The sequence below is a fragment of the Lepus europaeus genome, chromosome 10 (assembly GCF_033115175.1).
Source record: "Lepus europaeus isolate LE1 chromosome 10, mLepTim1.pri, whole genome shotgun sequence".
NCBI lineage: Eukaryota > Metazoa > Chordata > Mammalia > Lagomorpha > Leporidae > Lepus > Lepus europaeus.
In genome coordinates, this window is record NC_084836.1 from 101,171,812 (window position 1) to 101,194,508 (window position 22,697).

Genomic DNA, 22,697 nt, shown 5'->3' on the forward strand with positions numbered 1-22,697 from the left:
ATGATGGTGCTTGGGATGTTGCAAACAAAATTAAGACCATCTTAACTGAGTCCAGCTAATTCGAACTACATGCTTTTTACCATAAAAGGAAAAAAAATCATCCTCAAAATATTATATAGACTAGAAAACAAATTCAGTGTTCAATAATAATGGTTAATTTATGATACATTCTGACAGGCGAAATATTATCACCAAAAATAGTTAAGTTAAATCTCATTTTTATACCCCTCATTACTAGAACTCAGGGGAATACATTAAACAACACAAAAAAGCAATCACACAAATCCAGACTCAAATCTGATTTATTCAAAGTGCTAATGAATCGTTAAAGCAAACAAAAAAGTGAAGGGGTTGTTCAAGACAGATACAGGGGCCGGCGCTGTGGTATAGCTGGCAAAGTCACTGCCTGCAGTACCAGCATTGCATGTGGGTGCCAGTTTGATATCCAGCTGCTCCTCTTCCAATCCAGCTCTCTGCTGTGGCCTGGGAAAGCAGTAGAAGATGGCCCAAATTCGTGGGCCCCTGCACCCACATGGGAGACCCGGAAGAAGCTCCTGGCTTCAGATCAGCCCAGCTCTGGCCGATGCAGCTAATTGGGGAATGAACCAGAGGGTGGAAGACCTTTCTCTCTTTCTGCCTCCGCCTCTCTAGCTCTGCCTTTCAAATAAATGAATAAATAAATATTTTTTAAAAAGACAGACTGAAGGAGTCAACACTGTGGCACAGCGAGTAAAGCCACTGCCTGCAGTGCTTCCCATATGGGCACCAGTTCCAGCTGCCAGTGCGGTTCCGGCTGCACCACTTCTGATCCAGCTCTCTGCAACGGCCTGGGAAAGCAGTGGAAGATGGCCCGAGTTCTTGGTCCCCCGCGACCACATGGAGACCAAGCAGAAGCTCCTAGCTCCTGGCTTCGGATCAGCCCAGCTCTGGCCATTGAGACCTTTGTGGAATGAACCAGCAGATGGAAGATCTCTCTCTGCATCTACCTCTCTGTAGCTCTACCTTTCAAATACATAAATAAATCTTTAAAAGAAAAAAAAAAAAAAGATTGAAGATATAACCAAATGCAACTGCACAAAGCTTGACTGGATTTTGGTATGAAAATAAAACAGTGATAAATGATATTGAACAATTGAGAAATTCTGGTTACACAATGTGAATTAGGTATTGATTATTAATTTTCTTAGGTGTGATAAATGTATTATATGTATTATGGTCATGAAGGGAAACATCCTTTTTTTTTTAAAGAATTATTTATTTGAAAGACAGAGTTACAGAGAGGCAGAGCGAGAAAGAAGTCTTCCATCTGCTGGTTCACTCTCCAAATGGCCACAATGGCCTGAGCTCCATGGCCAGGAGCCAGGAGCCTCTTCTGGGTCTCCCATGCGGGTACAGGGGCCTAAGCACCTGGGCCATCTTCTACTGCTTTCCCAGGCCACAGCAGAGAGCTAGATCAGAAGTGGAACAACCAGGACTCAAACCGACCCCCATGTGGGATGCTGGAGCTGCAGGCTGGGGCTTTAACCCACTGTGCCACAGCGCCAGCCCCAGGAAACATCCTTATTCTTGGATGCATACAAAAGTGTCTACTGTGGCCCATGGCAGGTGTTTGGCCCAGCAGTTAAGACGCCAGTGGGAATGCCCACACCCCATATCAGAGTGTCTAGGTTTGAGTCGTGACTGCTTCCCATTCCAGCTTCCTGCTAATGCACACCGTGGAGAGCAGCAGGCAATGGCTCCAGTAGCGGGGTGACTGTCACCCGCATGGGAGACCCAGAATGAATTCCTGGTTCCTGGCTCTCTCCTTTTTCCCTAAGACCAAAGTCTTCCATCCTTACTTTTTTTTTTTTTTTTTTTTTTGACAGGCAGAGTGGACAGTGAGAGAGAGAGAGAGAAAGGTCTTCCTTTGCCATTGGTTCACCCCCCCAAATGGCTGCTATGGCGCTGGCTGATCCAAAGTCAGGAGCCAGGTGCTTCCTCTGGTCTCCCATATGGGTGCAGCGCCCAAGCACCTGGGCCATCCACCACTGCACTCCCGGGCCACAGCAGAGCTGGACTGGAAGAGGAGCAACCGGAACAGAATCCAGCGCCCAGCGCCCCAACAGGGACTAGAACCTGGAGTGCTGGCGCCGCAGGCAGAGGATTAGCCTAGTGAGCCTCAGCACTGGCCTGTTCATCACTTTTAAGGTTTATCTAATCTACTGTGTTTGGAACTGCGATAAATGAATCAACAACAGAAATGTGCCGGAGACTGCTGTGCACCCTGCCTTTGAGGCACCTCCACAGTATGTTTTGCCAACCTAAGAAACGGCCGTGAAGATGCTTGAAAAAGAACCACGGCCTCCTTACTTACCTGCCTAAAGAACTTCTGCCTTTGTCAATAAACCCTGTACCAGCTTTCTGTCTTGTTTACTTTACAGAATGCTGCAGTACAGGACTCTTCAAACTTAACTGATATAAAATTGTCCTTTGTTTAAGCATTTATTTTCAAACACTAAGGAGCTTTTTTGGACATCTATTAAAAGTCCTTTTTTAAAGTGTATTCCATTTTAATACTTTCTGAAGACAATCTAGATCACGCAGGAGTGAAGTGCCATTGTATGCCTTTAATTGGGGGGTAGGAAGGGAATAAGGTTATTGCACACATATTTTCCTTTTTAACTTTGCACTTTCTTTATATAATGGTATGCATTTTGGTTTTTTGCTGTCCTAGGTACTTTCAGGAAGAATAAATTGCATACTCAGAATGAGTGAACTGGGTATAAAATCTAAAGTTATCAGCTATGCAAATAGGAAAAATAGATAACATTTTGCTTGACTGTGGTAATAACAACTTTTTTTTTAAATTAAAAAAAAAACTGCAGGGACTGGTATTGTAATACAACAGGTTAAGCCACTGCCTGCAATGCCAGCATCCCATATTAGAGTACTGGTTCAAGTACTTGCTGCTCTGCTTCCCATCCAGCTCCTGCTAGTAGAAAGGAGTGTAAGATGGCCCAAGTACTTGTACTTGGGCTCCTGCTAACCCCTGGGAGACCCTGAGAGCTCCTGGATCCTGGCTTTGGAATGGCCCAGGCTGGCGCCGCGGCTCAACAGGCTAATCCTCCTCCGCCTTATGGCGCCGGCACACCAGGTTCTAGTCCCGGTTGCGGCACCAGATTCTATCCTGGTTGCCCCTCTTCCAGGCCAGCTCTCTGCTATGGCCCGGGAGTGCAGTGGAGGATGGCCCAAGTCCTTGGGCCCTGCACCCGCATGGGAGACCAGGAGAAGCACCTGGCTCCTGGCTTCAGATCAGCGCGATGCACCGGCCGCAGCGGCCATTGGAGGGTGAACCAACGGTAAAGGAAGACCTTTCTCTCTGTCTCTCTCTCACGGTCCACTCTGCCTGTCAAAAAAAAAAAAATCTAGGCCGGCGCCGCGGCTCACTAGGCTAATCTTCCGCCTTGTGGCACCGGCACACCGGGTTCTAGTCCCAGTCGGGGCACCGATCCTGTCCCGGTTGCCCCTCTTCCAGGCCAGCTCTCTGCTGTGGCCCGGGAGTGCAGTGGAGGATGGCCCAAGTGCTTGGGTCCTGCACCCCATGGGAGACCAGGAGAAGCACCTGGCTCCTGCCATTGGATAAGCGCGGTGCACCGGCCGCAGCGCGCCTACCGCGGCGGCCATTGGAGGGTGAACCAACAGCAAAAGGAAGACCTTTCTCTCTGTCTCTCTCTCACTGTCCACTCTGCCTGTCAAAAATTTAAAAAAAAAAAAAAATCTAAATGCAGAAAGATTTATGGGACAACTGAGGAAATCTGAGTATGAATGGCCTGGGATGAGATGGTATTTAGTCATTTTTGTTAATCTTGCTAAGAACTAATGTTATTGAAAAGGCAAGGGAGTTTCTGTCACCATCTCAGTCTATTCAAACAGAATGTCAAGGGATGAGTTTTACTACTGTGGTTAGCTGACGGGGAGAGGACAAACCAGGAAACACTTGGGAAAATGAGGTATGAAGAGTATGTCACAGGCCAGTGAGCAGCCAAGGATCAAGTCAGGGGTTAGGACTGATCCCCTGGGGATAGGAACGAAGACACACTGGTAGAATATGACGACAAAGGGAAGCTGCTGACGTAGAACCAGAGCAGCAGCCAGCTCAGCCTACCCCCCTGGTTCTGAAGTCCGACACGTAAGGAAACAGGAGATCCCCCTGGAAGAACAGCACCGTATTCCCACCCACTTCTAGCGGGGCTAGAAGATTCAGGCAGGGGCGGGGGAGAGGCCTCTTCAAAGACGGAGGCACCAGCTCCCAACAGGAGAAAGAGAAGCAAATCTCTCCCATCTGGCTTCTGATCCAATTCACTCCCCTCATCTATTCCCTGACCCTCAACTAGCCAACCGGCTCACGGAAAAAATGAACTTGATTTGGGAGGTTTCCCAAGAAACTACAGACAGACTAATACATGATTCCCTAAAAATTCACTACACACAAGTTATTTTAAAAACTATTCCTTGGGGCTGGCGCTGTGGCATAGTGGGTAAAGCAACCATCTGCAGTACTGGCGTCCCATATGGGCGCTGGTTCTAGTCCCGGCTGATCCACTTCCGATCCAGCTCTCTGCTATGGCCTGGGAAAGCAGTGGAAGATGGCCCAGGTCCTTGGGCCCCTGCACCCAGGAAGAAGCTCCTGGCTTCAGATCAGCCCAGCTTTGGCCACTGTGGCCATTTGAGAAGTGTACCAGCAGATGGAAGATATATCTCTCTCTCTCTCAGTCCATGTTTCAAATTAATTAATTAATTAATTAAAAAACAAACTTTTCCTCAAGGGACTGGTGCGGTAGCACAGCAGGTTAAACTGACACTTGCAACACTGGCATCCCATATCTGAGTGCTAGTTCAAGTCCCAGCTTCTCCACTTCCAATTCAACATCAAGCTAATACACCTGCTGGGAAGGCAGCAGAATATGGTCCAAGTATCTGGGTCCCCGTCACCCATGTGGGAGACCAGGATGGAGTTTCTGGCTCCCAGCTTTGACCTGTCCCAGACATGGTTGTTGCAGCCATTTAGGGAGTAAACCAGTAATGGAAGACATCTCTCCCTTTCTCTCTCTCCCTCGGTCACTTTGTCTTTCAAATAAACAAACATTTTAAAAAATATTTCCTGGGGGTGGGCATTTGGTGGGTGCAATGGTTAAGACATTACTTGGGACACCAGTATCCCATACCACAGTGCCTGGGTTCAAGTCTCAAGTCTGCTTCCAAGTTCCATTCTCCTGCTAATGCACACTCTAGAAGGTAGCAGGTGCTGCTCAAGTACTTGGGACCTTGTCACCCACGTGGGAGACCCAGATGACATTCCTGGCTCCTGGCTTCAGCCCAGCTCAGTTCTAGTTTTTGTGAGGATCTCGGGAGTGAACCAGCAGATGGAAGATCTGTCCTGTCTCTCTGCCTTTCAAATAAAATCAAACAATAAAAATTTTAAATCTCTTCAATCTTTCCAATAGCCCTACAAGGAAGGCTTTATTTATTCTCTTTCTATAAATGGGAAAACTATTTCACAGACAACTAATGCCTACACAATGAGCCACAGAAAAATGGAGACAGAATTCACATTAAATCACCTGATTCTACATTCATCTCTCTCCATCTCACTATACCGCCCCCTAAACAAACTTCACAGTGGATCTGCCCATAATTTCTAGAACCAAAGATATACACCCAGGTATTTCTTTCTGAACATGCATCATTATGAATGTGTACAACTACACGGACAACATGGACTGCAAACTACAAAGGCTATCCTCAGCCTCCCACAAACATGCTCACAGAGGGAAAGCCTGGAGAACTTTGTACCTGCCCCGAAAGCTGCCTCACTTCCTCTAGAATGGAGGCAACAGGTCGACTCCTTTCCCGGCCACGTGTGAAAGGAACAATGCAGTAGCTGCACATGTTGTCACAGCCTCGCATGATTGACCTGCGGAAGAAAATACAAGAACTCAGTAACAGGAGCAGGGTGTCCTGCCACAACTCAGGGCAGGTCACAGCTGCCTTGTGTTTATCCTTTGGCTCTGAATCCTCCTGCTTCTAGGCTCACAATGGACCAACCTAAGATCCACAAAACACTAAGGGAAACATTTTTTTATCTTTAAAAATTAGTATCTAAAGGCCAGCACTGAGGCACGGTGGATTAAGCTGTTAGCTGCAGCACCAGCATCCCATATAGGTGCTAGTTCAAGTCCCAGCTGCTCCACTTCCAATCCAGCTCTGTCAATGGCCTGGGAAAGCAGCAGAGGATGGTCCAAGCGCTTGGGCCCCTGAACCCACGTGGGTTTGGCCTGACCCAGCCCTGGCCATCGTGGTCATTTAGGGATGGAATCAGCAGATGGATGCTCTCTGTCTCTCCTTCTCTGTCCTCTGTATTTCAAATAAATAAATATATGTTTTTTAAAAAGTAAGGAAATCAATGTTATTTTACAACTGAGAATGAGAGGCTCGCACCCCATCTCTCGGGCAGTTACTCACACAAAGGCAGAAGTGGCACCAGGGCTCGCCTGGACTGGCATGACATCGGCATAGGTCTCATCTAAAGACAGTAGCACATTGGCAGCCTGCTGGCCAGACTCAGTGACCGCCAGCAGGCGGGGAAGATCCCGATAGGCGTCTGGCCCAGCCAAAAGATCCACCATCTTCTCCCTGTTGAGGATCTCCTCCTTCAGCCTCTCGGCCATGCAGCCTGGAGCAGAAGAACAAGCATGTGTTCAAACACACCTGCTTTCATGGCCTCTTCTCAGCACAGTGTTTTAGCTTGGATTAGGGACCTGGGCACTTGCTCAGAGTTCAGTGTCATCCTTCATACTAACCAACACTCAGAGCACTGGAACCTGCCTCTTCCGATACAAGAAAACTATAGAAAGGGGTTTCACACCAGTTCAATTAAATCCTCAGAAAATTAAACCATCACCCAAAAAAGTTTTCAAGACATGAATAATTTCTTCTAACTGAAAATTACTGAAGTGTTCATTTTACACGGTGTTCAAGACAACATACGGGGGCCAGCGCTGCGGCATAGCAAGTAAAGCTGCTGCCTGCAGTAGCAGCATCCCATATGGGCGCCGGTTCAAGTCCCGGCTGTTCCACTTCTGATCCAGCTCTCTGCTGTGGCCTGGGAAAGCAGTGGAAGATGGCCCAAGTCCTTGGGTCCCTGGACCCATGTGGAAGACCCAGAAGAAGTTCTTGGCTCCTGGCTTTGGATCAGTACTGCTCTGGCCCTTGCAGCCATCTGGGGAGTGAACCAATGGATGGAAGACCTCTCTTTCTCTCTGTCTCTGCCTCTCTATAACTCTGCCTTTCAAATAAATAAATAAATCTTAAAAAAAAAAAAAAAACATACAAAATGCTGACATCCTGTTATCAATGAACCGGGGTTTGAATCATGGCTTTGCTTCCGATTCCAGGTCACATTGACTCCAAATCAAGGGGGCTCACTTAAGCATTCCACACTGGACACGAAGTTCAATACATGTTCCACAAGGTAAAATATATTAACTCAATTCTGGGACACCAGGGGTACAGAATGTTTATCTCTGAAACATAGTTCCCAGCCATCTCATTCAGAATTGGAAAACAGAATGTTCTAATAATGGAGAGAAATGATTGGCTGTGCTGTCCAATCTTGGTAGTGGCTATGAGCAGATGAAATGTGGCAAATGTGATGAAAGTGAAGTTTAATTTTTTTTTAATTAATTAATTTATTTATTTATTTGGAAGTCAGAGTTACTCAGAGAAAGGAGAGGCAGAGGTCTTCCATCCACTGGTTCACTCCCCAGATGGCTGCAACGGCCAGAGATGTGCCAATCCAAAGCCAGCAGCCAGGAGCTTCTTCCGGGTCTCCCACACGGGTGCAGGGACTTGGGCCATCTTCTACTGCTTTCCCAGGCTGTAGCAGAGAGCTGGATCAGAAGTGGAGCAGCCGGGACTCAAACCAGCGCCCATATGGGATGCTGGCACTGTAGGCAGCAGCTTTACACACTACACCACAGTGCCGGCCCCAGTGAAGCTTAATTTTAATGACATTTGCATAAGCACTTGTGGCTGGCGGCTGCCACACTGGCCGGCGCAGAGCGAGCCTTCTGTGCAGGGTTCTGCACGATAAACTCACGCAGCCCAGCCAGAGTCCACTCTGCTGTCTGTAACGCTGTGACTCGTGAGCTGCATTAGATGCCAGGAGGGATATGCCACCTCCGGAGCACATACCAAGAAACTAGGAAAAGCCCCTTTACGAGCTTTATCTCACATAACCCTGCAGTCTCTGAGCTGCTTGGGATGTGCAAAATTTCTTCACCCACTGACGGAATCCACCAGACTCTACTGGAAACACAACATCAAAAGCCACAGTAAGTGCGAGTCCCGAAGCTGACAAAACCTGCAAATTACCGGGTACCTAGAATCCCAATCCTCAGAGGCCCCCGGGAACGCAGCCGCTTTGTCTTCAGGGCTCTCAGCTGACGTAGGCGGTTCCAGATGGTCTGCTCAGCCTTCTCCCTGCAAAGAACAAGGACGAAATGGAACGAAAATAAACTACTGAGCAATCAGAGAGAAGAACAATGGAAAGAAAATAAAAATCCCTTCCAACCCTTTAAATGAACACCTGTGAGTGCTTCAGACTCCGGGGACGTAGGTGGGTGCCGGGTGAAGAGCCGCCACTCGCAGTAATTCACCTTTCTCAGACTGGACCCTTCCTGCACGTCTCCTCAGAAACAATCCACTTCACAACGCCTGCCCCAGCTCCCCTCCGCTGGACAGTCTGCCCCCGCCTCAATGCCCTTCCACTTTCACTACACCTTTCCCTGTACTTAGCAATTTCTCCTTTTTATGGTTTGATTTGTTTACCTAGAATCCTCTGCCAGAGGTTAGGGCTGTGTGCCCTTATCAGACGAAGCTCCTTAAAGCCAGGCTCCATGAAGGAAGGATGAATTTCTGTCTCCCAAAGCACCTCACTTGATAACAGCAGCAGAGGGCTCGGAACAACAACGCTGGATTAACCACCGGTACAGCCAGCGGGGGAGCATTCACCCCAGCATGCCTTGTATGCAGAACCAAAAGAAGGAAGACGGAGGCCACTGCCTCCATGCAGAAGTCCTTCCCAGCCGTTAGCTGCACCCCAGCCTCGGCAGCTACCTCAAAACACATGCCCTCAGCTGAGAGAAAAGCCTCAGCAACAGCTGGGTGACTCAGCACTCTCTCGATCGCCACGTCTAGAAAATGAGTTTGATAAGAACCTCACAGGGCTGTTGTGAACATTACATTCAACAACGCACGTGTCCCATGCTCACACAGAACGCGCACGGCATGTGCTCAGCAGACATCGAGACCGTGTGCACTGCAGGACAGCTAAGTCCTACTGACCCAGGGCCCCAGCTCATCTCCTTGGTGGCCGGCAGAGCACTGTACGCCCAGCACTACTACACAAGAGGTACTTGCTCCCTAGGAAGGAACTGACCAGTACCTGATTGAGCAGGTGACAAGCAGGATCACATCAGCCTGAATGGAGAGCAAGGAGAAAAAGCAAAATCATGACCTCTGAAATTAGCCTTGTAGCCCTTTTTTTTTTTTTTTTTTTGACAGGCAGAGTGGATAGTGAGAGAGAGAGAGACAGAGAGAAAGGTCTTCCTTTTGCCATTGGTTCACCCTCCAATGGCCGCCGTGGCCAGCGCATCGCGCTGATCCGAAGGCAGGAGCCAGGTGCTTCTGGTCTCCCATGCGGGTGCAGGGCCCAAGCACTTGGGCCATCCACCACTGCACTCCCAGGCCATAGCAGAGAGCTGGCCTGGAAGAGGGGCAACCGGGACAGAATCCAGCGCCCCAACCGGGACTAGAACCTGGTGTGCCAGCGCCGCAGGCAGAGGATTAGCCTATTGAGCCACGGCGCCAGCCGTAGCCCATATTTTTTAATTATTGTGATAAAATATACACAACATAAAATTCATCACGTCAACTATTAACTGTATAATGCTGTGTTTAGAACATTCACACTAGGCCCAGCGCCATGGCGCACTTGGTTAATCCTCCGCCTGTGGCGCCGGCATCCCATATGGGCGCTGGTTTTAGTCCAGGTTGCCCCTCTTCCAGGCCAGCTCTCTGCTGTGGCCCAGGAGGGCAGTGGAGGATGGCCCAAGTCCTTGGGCCCTGCACCCCATGGGAGACCAGGAGGAAGCAACCGGCTCCTGGCTTTGGATCAGTGCAGTTCCGGCCATTGTGGCCATTTGAGGAATGAACCAACAGAAGAAAGACCTTCCTCTCTGTCTCTCTTTCTCTCTCTCTCACTGTAACTCTACCTGTCAAATAAATAAATAAAATCTTTAAAAAAAAAAAAAAGAGAGAACATTCACACTGTCAAACAACAATTACCACCATCCCTCTCCAGAACCACTTCATCTCACACTCTAAAACTCGACGCCCATTAAATCCCCCCGACTCTCATCTCCCCTCCTCAGGCCAATTTTTACCTAAGCTCCCTGACTGGAAGTGAGCAACATCCTAAGTTTCAAGAAGAGCTCAGAGAGAGTTCACCTCAGTCCATAGTGCACACTTCACTCAAAGGAACTCTGCCTCCCCGCCGCACCTGTGCCTGAAGCTGCGTCTGAGAACTGGCACACATGCGGGCCCTCAGAGCCTCGGGACCACGGAGAGGAGGAAATGCAGGTACCTCTTGCACGTTACTGGTCCGAAGGTAGCCACTCTTCTGTAGGATGGACCAGGCTATCTCTGTGTCGTTCACGTTCATCTGGCAGCCATAGGTCTCCAGGTAGACTGCAACGAGAGGGTAAGTAGACAACAGGGCCCACGGGTCTCAGACGGTCTCTTTCCCAAGTGCCCCAGGAATACCCAGGGCAACTGGTTATCCACTCAGTCCCCTGTTGCCTCAATCCTAAAGTGCCAACAACTGCCAGATATATTGCCAGATTAATTTCCATCTTTTAGAATAAAAGAAATAACATACGATCTACACACAATAATTTATAAGGCATTTAAATTATGGGAAAAACATGCCCCTGAAAAACAAGGAAATATGGCTATAAAAACAATCAGAAAAGGACCACTGATAGTGTTTATCAACCTCAGGTTAAAATGAGTTCAATTGCTTTTTTTATTACTTTTTTTTTACTTTTTGTTTTGTTTTGTTTTAATAGGCAGAGTTAGTGAGAGAGAGAGACAGAGACAGAGAGAAATGTCTTCCTTCCATTGGTTCATCCCCCCAAATGGCTGCCATAGCCGGCACTACGCCAATCCGAAGCCAGGAGCCAGGTGCTTCCTCCCGGTCTCCCATGCAGGTGCAGGGCCCAAGGACCTGAGCCATCCTCCACTGCACTCCCGGGCCATAGCAGAGAGCTGGCCTGGAAGAGGGGCAACCGGGACAGAATCCAGCACCCCGACCGGGACTAGAACCCCATGCTCATATGGGATGCTGGCACCACAGGCAGAGGATTAACCAGGTGAGCCACGGCGCCGGGCCCAAAATGAGTTCAATTCTATGTATTACACACCTTCTTAAACTAGAGAGGTTGTCCAGTCTCCAGAAGTAGCAGTAGTGGCCAAAGGATATGTTAAAGCCAAAAAATAAAAATGAGGCATCTTCCTACAGTAACTTAACACCATCAATGAAAGCAAACAAGGCTGCATTATGAAGTAAAACACAAATTTTGCTCAGAATTTTAAGAACATGAATTTCACACTATGTAACTATGATCTAGATCAAACTTCAAACTATGTAACTAGATCAACCCCTAGCCCCACCAGCAGGATTTAATCTAAGACATTTCAAACAAATAAATTCCAAATGGAGTTAAAAGCTGAGTGACAAAGAACCACATGAAAACCAATTTTTAAAAAAAGCAAGCAGGCAGAGCGTGTCATGGCACAGAAAATTAAGCTGCCACCTACAACACTGCCATCAAGTTCAGGCTACTCCATTTCTGATCCAGCTCCCTGCCAATAAACCTGGGAAGGCAGAAGGCCCAAGTGCTTGGGTCCCTGTCACCCATGTGAGAGACCTGGATAGAGTTCTAGGCGCCTGACTTCAGCCTGGCTCAGCCCCCACCATTGCACCCATTTGAGGAAAGAACCAGTAGATGGGAGATTTGCTCACTTGCTCTCTCTCTCGTCTCTGTATCACTCTGCCTTCCAAATTAATTAATTAATTAATTTTAAAAAAAAGAAAGACAGCAAACAAAAGAAGCAGGCACATGGGGCTGGCACTGTGGCATAGTGGGTAAAGCCTCGCCTGTGACGCTGGCATCCCAAAAGAGCACCAGTTAGAGACCTGCTGCTCCACTTCTGATCCAGCTTCCTGCTAATGCACCTGGGAAAGAAGTAGAAAATGGCCCAAGTCTTTGGACCCCCACACCTACATGGGAGACTGGGAAGAAGCTCCTGGCTTCAGCCTGGCCCAGTCCTGGCCATTGTGGCCATCTGGGGAGTGAACAGCAGATGGAAAATCTCTCACTTTCTTTCTCTCTAACTCTGCATTTCAAATAAGCAAATAAATCTTTAAAAAATAAAAAGCAGGCTGGCGCCGCGGCTCAATAGGCTAATCCTCCACCTTGCAGCGCCGGCACACCGGGTTCTAGTCCCAGTCAGATCACTGGATTCTGTCCCAGTTGTCCCTCTTCCAGGCCAGCTCTCTGCTGTAGCCTGGGAGTGCAGTGGAGGATGGCCCAAGTGCTTGGGCCCTGCACCCGCATGGGAGACCAGGAGAAGCACCTGGCTCCTGCCTTCGGATCAGCGCAGTGCGCCGGCCATAGCGTGCCAGCCGCGGCAGCCATTGTAGGATGAACCAACGGCAAAAGGAAGACCTTTCTCTCTGTCTCTCTCTCTCTCATTGTCCACTCTGCCTGTCAAAAAAATAAAAATTAAAAAATTAAAAATAAAAATAAAAAGCAGGCATGCCTCAGATATTTTTTAATCATTCATCGTTGACTTTCGCTGTCTAAAAAATTAAAACACTAACACGTCAGAGACTGAAGGGAACAATAAATTATAAAGGACAACAAAATCCCAAGCAGGAGTCAGAGATACACACTTCTTGACTTACTAACTTAACTCCTAGACATTTTTTCTGGAGAAAAAGTTAGTAGAAGCAATGTAGCTATGAAGACATTTATATTATTTACTATATAAAAAACTTGGGGACCAGCACTGTGTCTCACTGGGTAAAAGCCATGGTCTGCAGAGCTAGGAGCTAGGAGCCAGAAACTTCTTCCAGGTCCCCCACGTGGGTGCAGGGGTCCAAACACTTGGGCCATCTTCTACTGCTTTCCCAGGCCAGCTGGATCGGAAGAGAAACAGCCGTGACTGGAACCAGCGCCCATATGGGATACCAGCACTGTAGGCAGTGGCTGCACCCGCTACGCCACAGTGCCAGCCCCAATAAATAAATCTGTTAAAAAAGTAAATTTCTACAGTACCAATTATGAAGGCAGTTTTACCACATAAGATCATCCACAAATTAGAAGAGATTATAAGGTTTCCAAAGGCAACCGAAGAGCCAGAGAGAGGACTCCCAGGACTTCTGCCCCTGGTCACGCGCGCCGACACTGTGAGTTTCTTTATGTTAATGTTCGTTGGTAGTTCCGTGATTCCACATATCTAAGCGCCTTTCCCCGCTGCTAACTCAGATTATAAATGGCAGAAAAGAGCAAGGCAGAAACCCAAAAGGAAGAGGAGAGTAAAACCAACCTTTCCTCTGCCGTCCTCGAAGTTCGTCCGCTGTGAGGTAGGGTGGCGGATCTTCCGCTGCCGGGAAAGACGGCTTCTCTTCAGCAGCTGAAGCACTCCTCAAAAAGTGCTGAAAGGTCGGCCCGGTGGCCAGTCTGGAGCTGAAGTCCTTCCGAACCCCATCCTCCGGCCGCTCTGGACCTGGACACGCAGTGCTGTGGAGACGGCTGTGTGCCCTGCAGGGGCTCAGCAGCAGCCCGGACACAGGGGCCCACGGTCCCCAGTGCAGGGCCCGCTGCACTGGGAGCATACATCGTAAAGGCTGCATGGCGCTAAGCAGCCCAAAACCTGCAAGAGAGTGACAGACACCAACATTTACTGACTACCACGTACAGGGCACTGCTCGGAGCGCTTTAGACACATTCACGTATTTATTCCCTACAGAAGCCCATGATCTTACAGGTGCAAAAATGGAGGCGACATGCACAAGATCACATGAGGTGTGGCAGAGATGAGATGCAAGCAAGTAGTCTGTTTTCAAAACCAAGGAGTGCTAGAAGTGAGATGGGAAACCCTGACACAAATAACAAACCGGGTCGGCGCCGTGATGCACTAGGTTACTCTGCGGCACCAGCAACCCATATGGGTGCCGGTTCTAGTCCCGGTTGCCCCTCTTCCAGTCCAGCTCTCTTGCTGTGGCCTGGGAAGGCTGTGGAGGATGGCCCAAATGCTTGGGCCCCTGCACCCACATGGGAGACCGGGAGGAAGCACCTGGATCCTGGCTTCGGATTGGTACAGCTCTGGCCACTGCAGTCACTTGGGGAGTGAACCAACAGAAGGAAGACCTTTCTCTCTGTCTCTCTCTCTCTCACACACTGTCTGTAACTCTGCCTGTCAAATAAATAAATAAAATCTTTAAAAAAAAAAATTAACAAAAACAGCACATTGGGGCCAGCGCCGTGGCTCAACAGGCTAATCCTCCGCCTTGCGGCGCCAACACACCGGGTTCTAGTCCCAGTCGGGGCACCGGATTCTGTCCCAGTTGCCCCTCTTCCAGGCCAGCTCTCTGCTGTGGCCCAGGAGTGCAGTGGAAGATGGCCCAAGTGCTTGGGGCCTGCACCCCATGGGAGACCAAGATAAGCACTTGGTTCCTGCCTTGGGATCAGCGCGGTGCGCTGGCCGCAGCGTGCCGGCCACGGCAGCCATTGGAGGGTGAACCAACGGCAAAAGGAAGACCTTTCTCTCTGTCTCTCTCTCTCTCACTGTCCACTCTGCTTGTCAAAAATAAAAAAATAAATAAATAAAACCAGCACATTGGGCCAGAATGGTTGCAGAGCTTTAAGCATACTGCCTCACTAAATCTCCACAGCCATCTTCTGCCCTAGACAACAGGGAACATTGTTCTCTCCATCTACAGACGAGGAAGTAGGCAAAGCCAGGCAGGGAACTCACCTGAGCTCCTACACCAGTAAGCAGTAGAGCCAGGACTCAAATGAGCACCTGTCTGACTGCACATCTGGGTCCCATGGCCACCTTGCTCCACTGCCCCCTGCTACTGTAAAAACTACTTATTGTCTGACAGCATGCATCTCCCTGCAAGTTCCTTCAAAAACAAAACATGTAATGCCAGGCACGGAGTGCCTGATCAGTGGCTCCTTTCACCTTCCTTCAAAGAGTCTCAAACTACTGCCCTCAAATTTCTCATCCCTACCTTCCCACTAGGTTATGGGAAATGGCACAACCTTTATAGACGACAATGTGTCACTTTCCATCAAAATTACAAACATACAAACCCTTTGACCAGTCTGTTCTGAGGTGTTTATCCTACAGATATACTCATTTGCAAAATGACCAGTGCACACTATAAAGATAGTCAATGCTGCCATGTTTCTAATAGCAAGGGAATGTAAAAGATCTATATGTTATCATAAGGGACTAAATAAACCCTGATACATCCATGCAATGGAGTAAGATGCACCTGCTAGGCAGTGAAGTTGAATCTACCTACACGTGACAAAGGTGAGGAAGCGAAGTGATCACACCTAGTATGCTACACTTGAGTGTGGGGAAAGAGGGCAGGGATAATGAGACACCATCTGTGATCACACACAATCTCCAGGCTGCCTAAGAAACAGTAGCTGCGTCCCAGCAAGGGACTTAGGTGACTAAGGTACAGGAGATGGAGACAGACTTTTCACTAATATTCTTTTTTTCTTAAAGATTTATTTATTTATTTGAAAGTCAGAGTTACACAGAGAGAGAAGAGGCAGAGAGAGAGGTCCTCCATCCGCTGGTTCACTCCTGGCCACAACACCCGGAGCAGCTCCAATCTGTAGCCAGGCACCTCCTCCAGGTCTCCCACACAGGTGCAGGGGCCCAAGGACTCCGGCCATCTTCTACTGCTTTCCCAAGCCACAGCAGAGAGCTGGATTGGAAATGGAGCAGCTGGGACTGGAACTGGTGTCCATATGGGATGCCAGCACTGCAGGCAGCGGCTTTACCCACTACATCACAGCGGCAGCCCCCATTAATATCCTTAATGGACCCCTACTGACAGCCTGACTGCCTCACTACAGCCACACCAAGCTCTTCATTTCCATCCTTAGTGGTTCACAGGCTTCTCCACACATTCTTCTCTCCGGGTGGTATATCCTCCCTCTGGTGGCCTCGCCAACTCCCATGCCACCTTTGGGTCTCTGCTTCCTCCTGGAAGGCTGCCCTGACCACCAACCTCCAAGTCTAGATTGGGATTTTTCTGCAGAATCCAAAAGCTCTCTTCTAACTTTGCATCACACGACTCAGCACACCTCATTGTTAGTTACTACATACACTTCTGCCGTTCATGAAATGGGAAAGAAATCCCATTCATTTCTACACCCTCGGCATCTCCCGGATCCAGAACTCCTTGGCAGTACTAGTAAATGGTTTACGCCAAGTGCTGTGTGTGCACAATGAGCAAATGGCCCGTTATCTTTCCAAGATCCCCGGTGTATCTGCTACCAGCACTCCGGGCAGGAATAATGCTAACGTCCTCAAGCAGCCAGGGAACGGCAGACTTTCAGTGTGAGCTTTGAAATCACCCACTCCTGCACCTTAATCACTGGGTGAACTTTGGCCAAATTCCTGTCTCTTGGCCATCAACTCCACACCTGTAAAATAATAAAAGTAGGACCTGTTCCCAGAGTTGCTGTGAGAACTACAGGTGCTAAACCCCAACTCGGCACACAGAAAGCGTTCCGCCACCAGCCATTCACAGGGCACACCTCCGTTCTCGGGGCTAGCAGAGCACCCTGATTGACAGCTTGCTCCCTGGGGTCAGAATCTGGCCCCCTGCGGCCCAGTCAGGAAACCCTGGGCACCTGTCCTAAGCTCTGTCAGCATCCACTCCTGCAAGTGTGAAACGGGGACAACGGCGCCTGTGTTTCCAGCTCCGTGCTGGGGCTCAAACGCGGTAATGCAAGTAAGGTGCTCTGGACAGCACCCTGGAGGAGCCGCTGTGGAAGCTCAAACATTAATTTTGGGTTGAGGCAGGCCCAGCCCTGGCCCCCGCAGGCTTTTGGGAAGTGAACCACCTGATGCGAGTCCTCTTTCTCGCTCTCGAGTAAGAATATTCTTTAAAAAACCAATTTTAGCGATGGCGATGACGATGGGGCAACAGCCTATTTTACGGGATGACAACAAAGCGCTGGACGCGCCGCCAAGCGCTTCGCGTGGGCCACGGCATCCTCAAAGCAACCCTGTGAGGCAGGTTCCACCGTCACCCCCACTTCGCGGGTGACGAAGCCAGCGCGCGCAGAAGGGAAGAGGGTGGCTTGCCCACCGCCAAAAAGGAGTAGGCTGCGGGCCTGGGGTGTAACCCAACAGTCCGACTCCAAGCCCGCAACTCAGCACCGCACCACCCTCCCCTTGAGGCCCGCGCACCGCCAGGGACGAGGGCCCCGCGGACCCTGCCGCAGCCACCACCGCCGGAACGCCCTCACCTCTCACAGCGTGGGTGCGCAGCGCCCGCGGCGGAAGTTCACTCGGCCATCGCGATCCCACCACCCTCCACAGTCCCCCGCCGCGCGCACACCCCAGCAGGACCGTTCCGCCGCACCTTCCGTCCGGGATGTCCCGACGGAAGTGCTCCCCTCTATACGGTCCGGGTGGACTCAAAACTTCCGGCTTTTAAAAACTTCGTAGGTTCGCTGACCTTTTAAGGTCTCCGATCGCCGACGTGGGCTTGTTGAAGAGTGGTGAATGCGAATTAAATATGCTAAAAATGTGAACTACACACCAGATATTGAATAAAAATGTAAACTACCTCATCAATTTTGTGTTGATTACGTGTTGAAATAATAGTCGGGATATAGTGAATCAAATAAATATATTACTTGAGTTAATTTCACCTGTTTTTACTTTTTTAACGTGGGTTCTAGGAAATTCTAAATTATCTTTAGTTTTTATTTATTTGAAAGTCAGAGAAGAGGACAGAGAGAGAGAGAGGGAGGGAGAGAGAGGGAGGGAGAGAGAGGTCTGTCATCCAATAGTTCATTCCCTCAATGCCTGCAACAGCTGGGACTGGGCCAGGTGGAAGCCAGGAGACAGGAACTCCATCCGGGTCTCCCATGTGGGTGGCAGGGACCCAAGCACTTGGGCTGTCATTGAGTGCCTGCCAGAATGCACATTAAGCAGGAAGCTGAATTGGAGGCAAAGTTGGGACTCCACTCCCGGCACTCCCATATGGGATGCAAGCGTCCCAAATCAGGTGTCTCAACTCCTGTGCCAAACACATACCTCAGCTAAGAAATTTTGAATCACATGTGTAGCTCACACTCTAGTTCTACTGGACACAGTTAATGACTTCCCCATTCACATCTCTAGCCTGGACCTCCCTGGAGTTCCAGGCTCTCAGCCCAGTTCCTCACGTGGCAGTTCCCCTTGGCCATCTAATAACTATTTCTCATTACTCTTTATTTCCACACAAAAATCGGCACTCAAAACCTATCCCTGCTAGCCTGCCTCATCTCAGTGAGCAACCCAATCACCCTCCCAGTTTCTGTAAGGGGAACAAGAGTCAGTTTTCTGTGCCTTCCCTCAGCCTCCACAAGTATTGCCAGCTCTAATTCCACAAGGTTTCAAATTATCCACTTCCTATTGGCCACCATCATCTCATCGAAAGCCATTACAATAGCCTAAATATTTATTGAATGAATATGTGATTCCTTTCTACCTAAATTTGGGTTCCCCAGAAGCAGACCAGAGAAAAGGACTTGAGGACAGGTGGTTGATTTAGAAAGTGTTCTCGGGGCCAGCCCTGTGGCACAGCGGGTTAAAGCCCTGGCCTGAAGTGCCGGCATCCCATATGGACACCGGTTCTAGTCCCGTCTGCTCCACTTCCTGTCCAGCTCTCTGCTGTGGCCTGGGAAAGCAGTAGAGGATGGCCCAAGTCCTTGGGCCCCTGCACCCGCGTGGGAGACCCTAAAGAAGCTCCTGGCTCCTGGCTTTGGATTGGCACAGCTCCAGCCATTGCAGCCATCTGGGGAGTGAACCAGCAGATGGAGGACTTCTCTCTCTCTCTACCTCTCTCTGTAATCTTTAAAAAAAAAAAAAACTGTTCTCAGCAAACACAGATTAGGGTAGCAAGGAGAAAGATGGAGAGGGTAGACAACTATTAAACAATCTCAAGCAGTTCTCTTGCATGCACCTGGGTTTTAATCCTGCTGGGGAATCGCTTCTCGGCCTTTTGGCTAAGATCAAGTGTAATCCTGCTGGGAAACTCTGAGAAACAGGGTAGACTGTGACGGCTACTGTTAGGTGTCAATTTGACTGGGCTGTGAGCTGCCATGGTTAAGCGTTATTTCTGGTGTATTGGTGACCTGCATCGCATCCATGTGGGAGACCCGGAAGATGCCTCTGGCTCCTGGCTTTGGATCAGCTCAGCTTCAGATCAGATCAGCTCCAGCAACTGCAGCCAATTGGGGAGTGAACCATCGGATGGAAGACCTCTCTCTCTCTCTCTCTCTCTCTCTCTCTGCCTCTCCTCTTTCTGTGTAACCCTGACTTGCAAATAATTTTTTTAAAAATTATTTTAAAAATAAATGAGGCCCAGAGACACCCTTCACACCTTCTACTATGTGAGAACACAGTGAGAAGACACTGCCTATGAACCAGAAACGGAGCTCTCCCCAGATGTGAATTCTGCTGGCACTATTATCTTGGACCTCTTAACCTCCAGAATTGGGAGAAATAAATCATTGTAGTTATAGGTCACTCAGGTTAGATATTCTTGCGAGAGCAGTGCAAACAGATCAGGAATAATCCCATTGCCCATGTCTCTCTGGAGAACACCAACATGACTTGTTTGGGCCAATGAATGTAGACAAGATGATGTAAATATGCCTGTGCACATTTACCCTTTTTTGCACTCCAGGGACCTGCTGAGGTTGGCATTGGGCTTTCCACCCATCATTGCGGCTGCAGCTGGGTGTGGGGTACATTTTCAGACGGACACCTGCTTCCGTGTCTCCTGACAGAAACTTCCTCTAGGCCTCCAGAACACACCACGGCCCATCAGCCTGTCTGCCATCTCCACGTGTCTGCCCGAGTGGAATCACCCATTTGATTGTGGAGACGAGTTTGCTTCTCCCTATGTGCTGCTTTGTTGTTTTGCTGTAGAATGCACCTAGAACTGGAAATATCTAACCATGCAGAAGAGGAGCTAGTGCTGAAGGAAAAATGGGCGAGAACTTGGATCCCATGAGCGCTGGACTCCAGGTCTGCAGAGCAGAGCTGCCCCGCCTGTGGGCTGCAGCAATGTCATGAATCGCCCCCACCTGCTAGCAATCGATACGTGGCAATGGCAGGACAGGATCTCAAAGATCTGCCCAGCACTCTACAGACATGATCTGGCCAGGACAAGGACAATTGGAACTTCTCAAAGTCAATTCTCCGGAACAATGAAGTATTCTACAGGATTCTTTGGTTCCCATTATTGTGGAAACTTCTGATGAATGTCTTGTCTTGCTCTCATCTGCATCACCTCCAGTCCCAAGGACTAGCACAGAGCAGGCACATACAAATCCTTCTCAGGTGAACAGTGGGAAGCAGACGGATGAGCACATGGAGGGAGATGAGAGCAAAATCAGAATGTCTCTGCTTCTCTTCCTCTCCCAGGTCTCCAGTACCCACATTCTAGAACCTGCTGGGGTTCTGGCACGCTCCAGGACTCATGCGCCAAGATCCTCACGTGGAGGCTCAGTTGGAACTGTTAGTCCATTGTCATAGTGCTAGCCACGTGCGGCTACCGAGCACTTGATACACAGCTAATGTGAGTGAGGAACTGAACTTTAGCTTTAATTGATTAAAATTGATTTTTAGTGAACTGAACTTTAGTTTTAATTGGTTAAAATTAAAAATCTGACCAACCATTTAGTTATTGAAAGACTTCAGGATGTTCAGAACAACATGCTATATGATGCTACTTTTTTTTCAACTGTAAATGTTATAAAATCTAAATGCAAATAAAGGATCTCTAATGAAAATTTGGCACCTGAATAGAGAAGTGCTGTAGGTATAAAATACACATTGGAGGGCCGGTGCTGTGACGTAGCAGGTAAAGCCAACCGCCGCCTTTGACACCTGCATCCCATATGGGCACCGGTTTGAGACCCAGCTGCTCCACTTCCAATCCAGCTTCCTGCTAATGTGCCTGGGAAATCAGTGGAAGATGGCCCAAGTGCTTGGGCCCCTGCACCCACATAGGAGACCTGGATGAAGCTCCAGACACCTGCCTTCGGCCTGGCCCAGCCCTGGGTTTTGCAACCCTTTGGGGAATGAACCAGTGGATGGAAGATCTGTCTCTAACTCTTATCTTTCAAATAAATAAAATAAATCCTTAAAAAAATACACTGGATTTCAAAAATTTAGTAAAAAAAGGGAATATTAGGAATATTAAATATCTCATTAATAAATTTTTATATTCTGTGTTATCTTTAAAAAATAAATTTTTATATTATGTGTTGAAGTGATGATGTTTTGGATATATTGGGTTAAATATTCACATCAGGGCCGGCACCATGGCATAGTAGGTTGCGCCTCCCACTGTAATGCCAGCATCCCACATAGGCACCAATGCTAGTCCCGGCTGCTCCACTTCCGATCCAGCTCTCTGCTATGGCCTGGGAAAGCAGTGAAAGATGGCCCAAGTGCTTGGGCTCCTGCACCTGTGTGGGAGACCCAGAAGAAGCTCCTGGCTCCTGGCTTTGGATCCAGCCATTGTGGCCATTTGGGGAATGAACCAGCAGGTGGAAGACTTTTCTCTCTGTCTCTCTCTCTCTCTCTGTCTGTAACTCTGCTTCTCAAATAAATAAATAAATAAATCTTTTTTAAAAAATAAACGTGCACATAATTTTCACATTTTAAAAATGTATTTGTAAATATAGCTACTGGAAATTTTTATTTTTTTAATTTTATTTACTTGAGAGGCAGAGAGATAGAGAGAGTTCCCACCCACTGGTTTACTTCCCAAGCACAGACAATGGCCAGGTTTGGGCTGGAGCCAAAGCCAGGAGCCAAGAATGGAATTCAGGTCTCCCACGTAGGTAGCAAGAATCCAATTACTTGGCCATTACCACTGCCTCGCAAGGTCTGCATTAGCAAGAAGCAGGAGTCAGGAGCCAGAGCCAGGAATCAAACCTAGATATTCTGATGTGGGACACAGACAGCTCAACCACCAGGTCAAACTTTAATTATACCTATGCGTCAGGCCACACTTCCACTGGCTGGTCATAACTCCCGACCCACAGAGCCAGAGAGACAACAAACACTGCTCCAGGCAGTCACGTGTCAGGGTCGTTTGTCACAGAACGGACAACCAGTGCACGGCCTTTGGGGCCCTTGGTTGAAGGTCTGCTCTTGCCCGGGGAAGGGGCTCCAGTCCTTGGTCTGGGCCATCTTGGACCGCGGGAGCCAGCACAGGGCCCAGAGGTCGCACACAAACTGCAGACACCAGAACAGGCTGCTAA

General features: G+C 48.9%; 1 protein-coding gene across 3 annotated transcripts in view; it reads right to left on the reverse strand.

Annotated features, from left to right (window-relative positions):
- Positions 1–17,799, reverse strand: part of CDK5RAP1 (CDK5 regulatory subunit associated protein 1) — a 36,563-nt gene extending 18,764 nt beyond the window's left edge. Inside the window, exons 1-7 of one of the 3 annotated variants that reach the window (XM_062202342.1) lie at positions 17,789–17,799; positions 13,714–14,040; positions 10,685–10,788; positions 9,485–9,519; positions 8,420–8,520; positions 6,502–6,712; positions 5,833–5,953 (exon numbers count right to left, since the gene is read on the reverse strand). In XM_062202342.1, coding sequence (XP_062058326.1) covers positions 5,833–5,953; positions 6,502–6,712; positions 8,420–8,520; positions 9,485–9,519; positions 10,685–10,788; positions 13,714–14,020 — 879 coding nt within the window. In that variant the 5' untranslated portion in view covers positions 14,021–14,040; positions 17,789–17,799. Of the gene's footprint in view, positions 1–5,832; positions 5,954–6,501; positions 6,713–8,419; positions 8,521–9,484; positions 9,520–10,684; positions 10,789–13,713; positions 14,041–17,613; positions 17,634–17,672; positions 17,744–17,788 lie in introns of those variants that run through there. The other 2 variants (XM_062202341.1, XM_062202340.1) reach the window with 2 other exon arrangements.
- Positions 17,800–22,697: the final 4,898 nt, after the last annotated feature.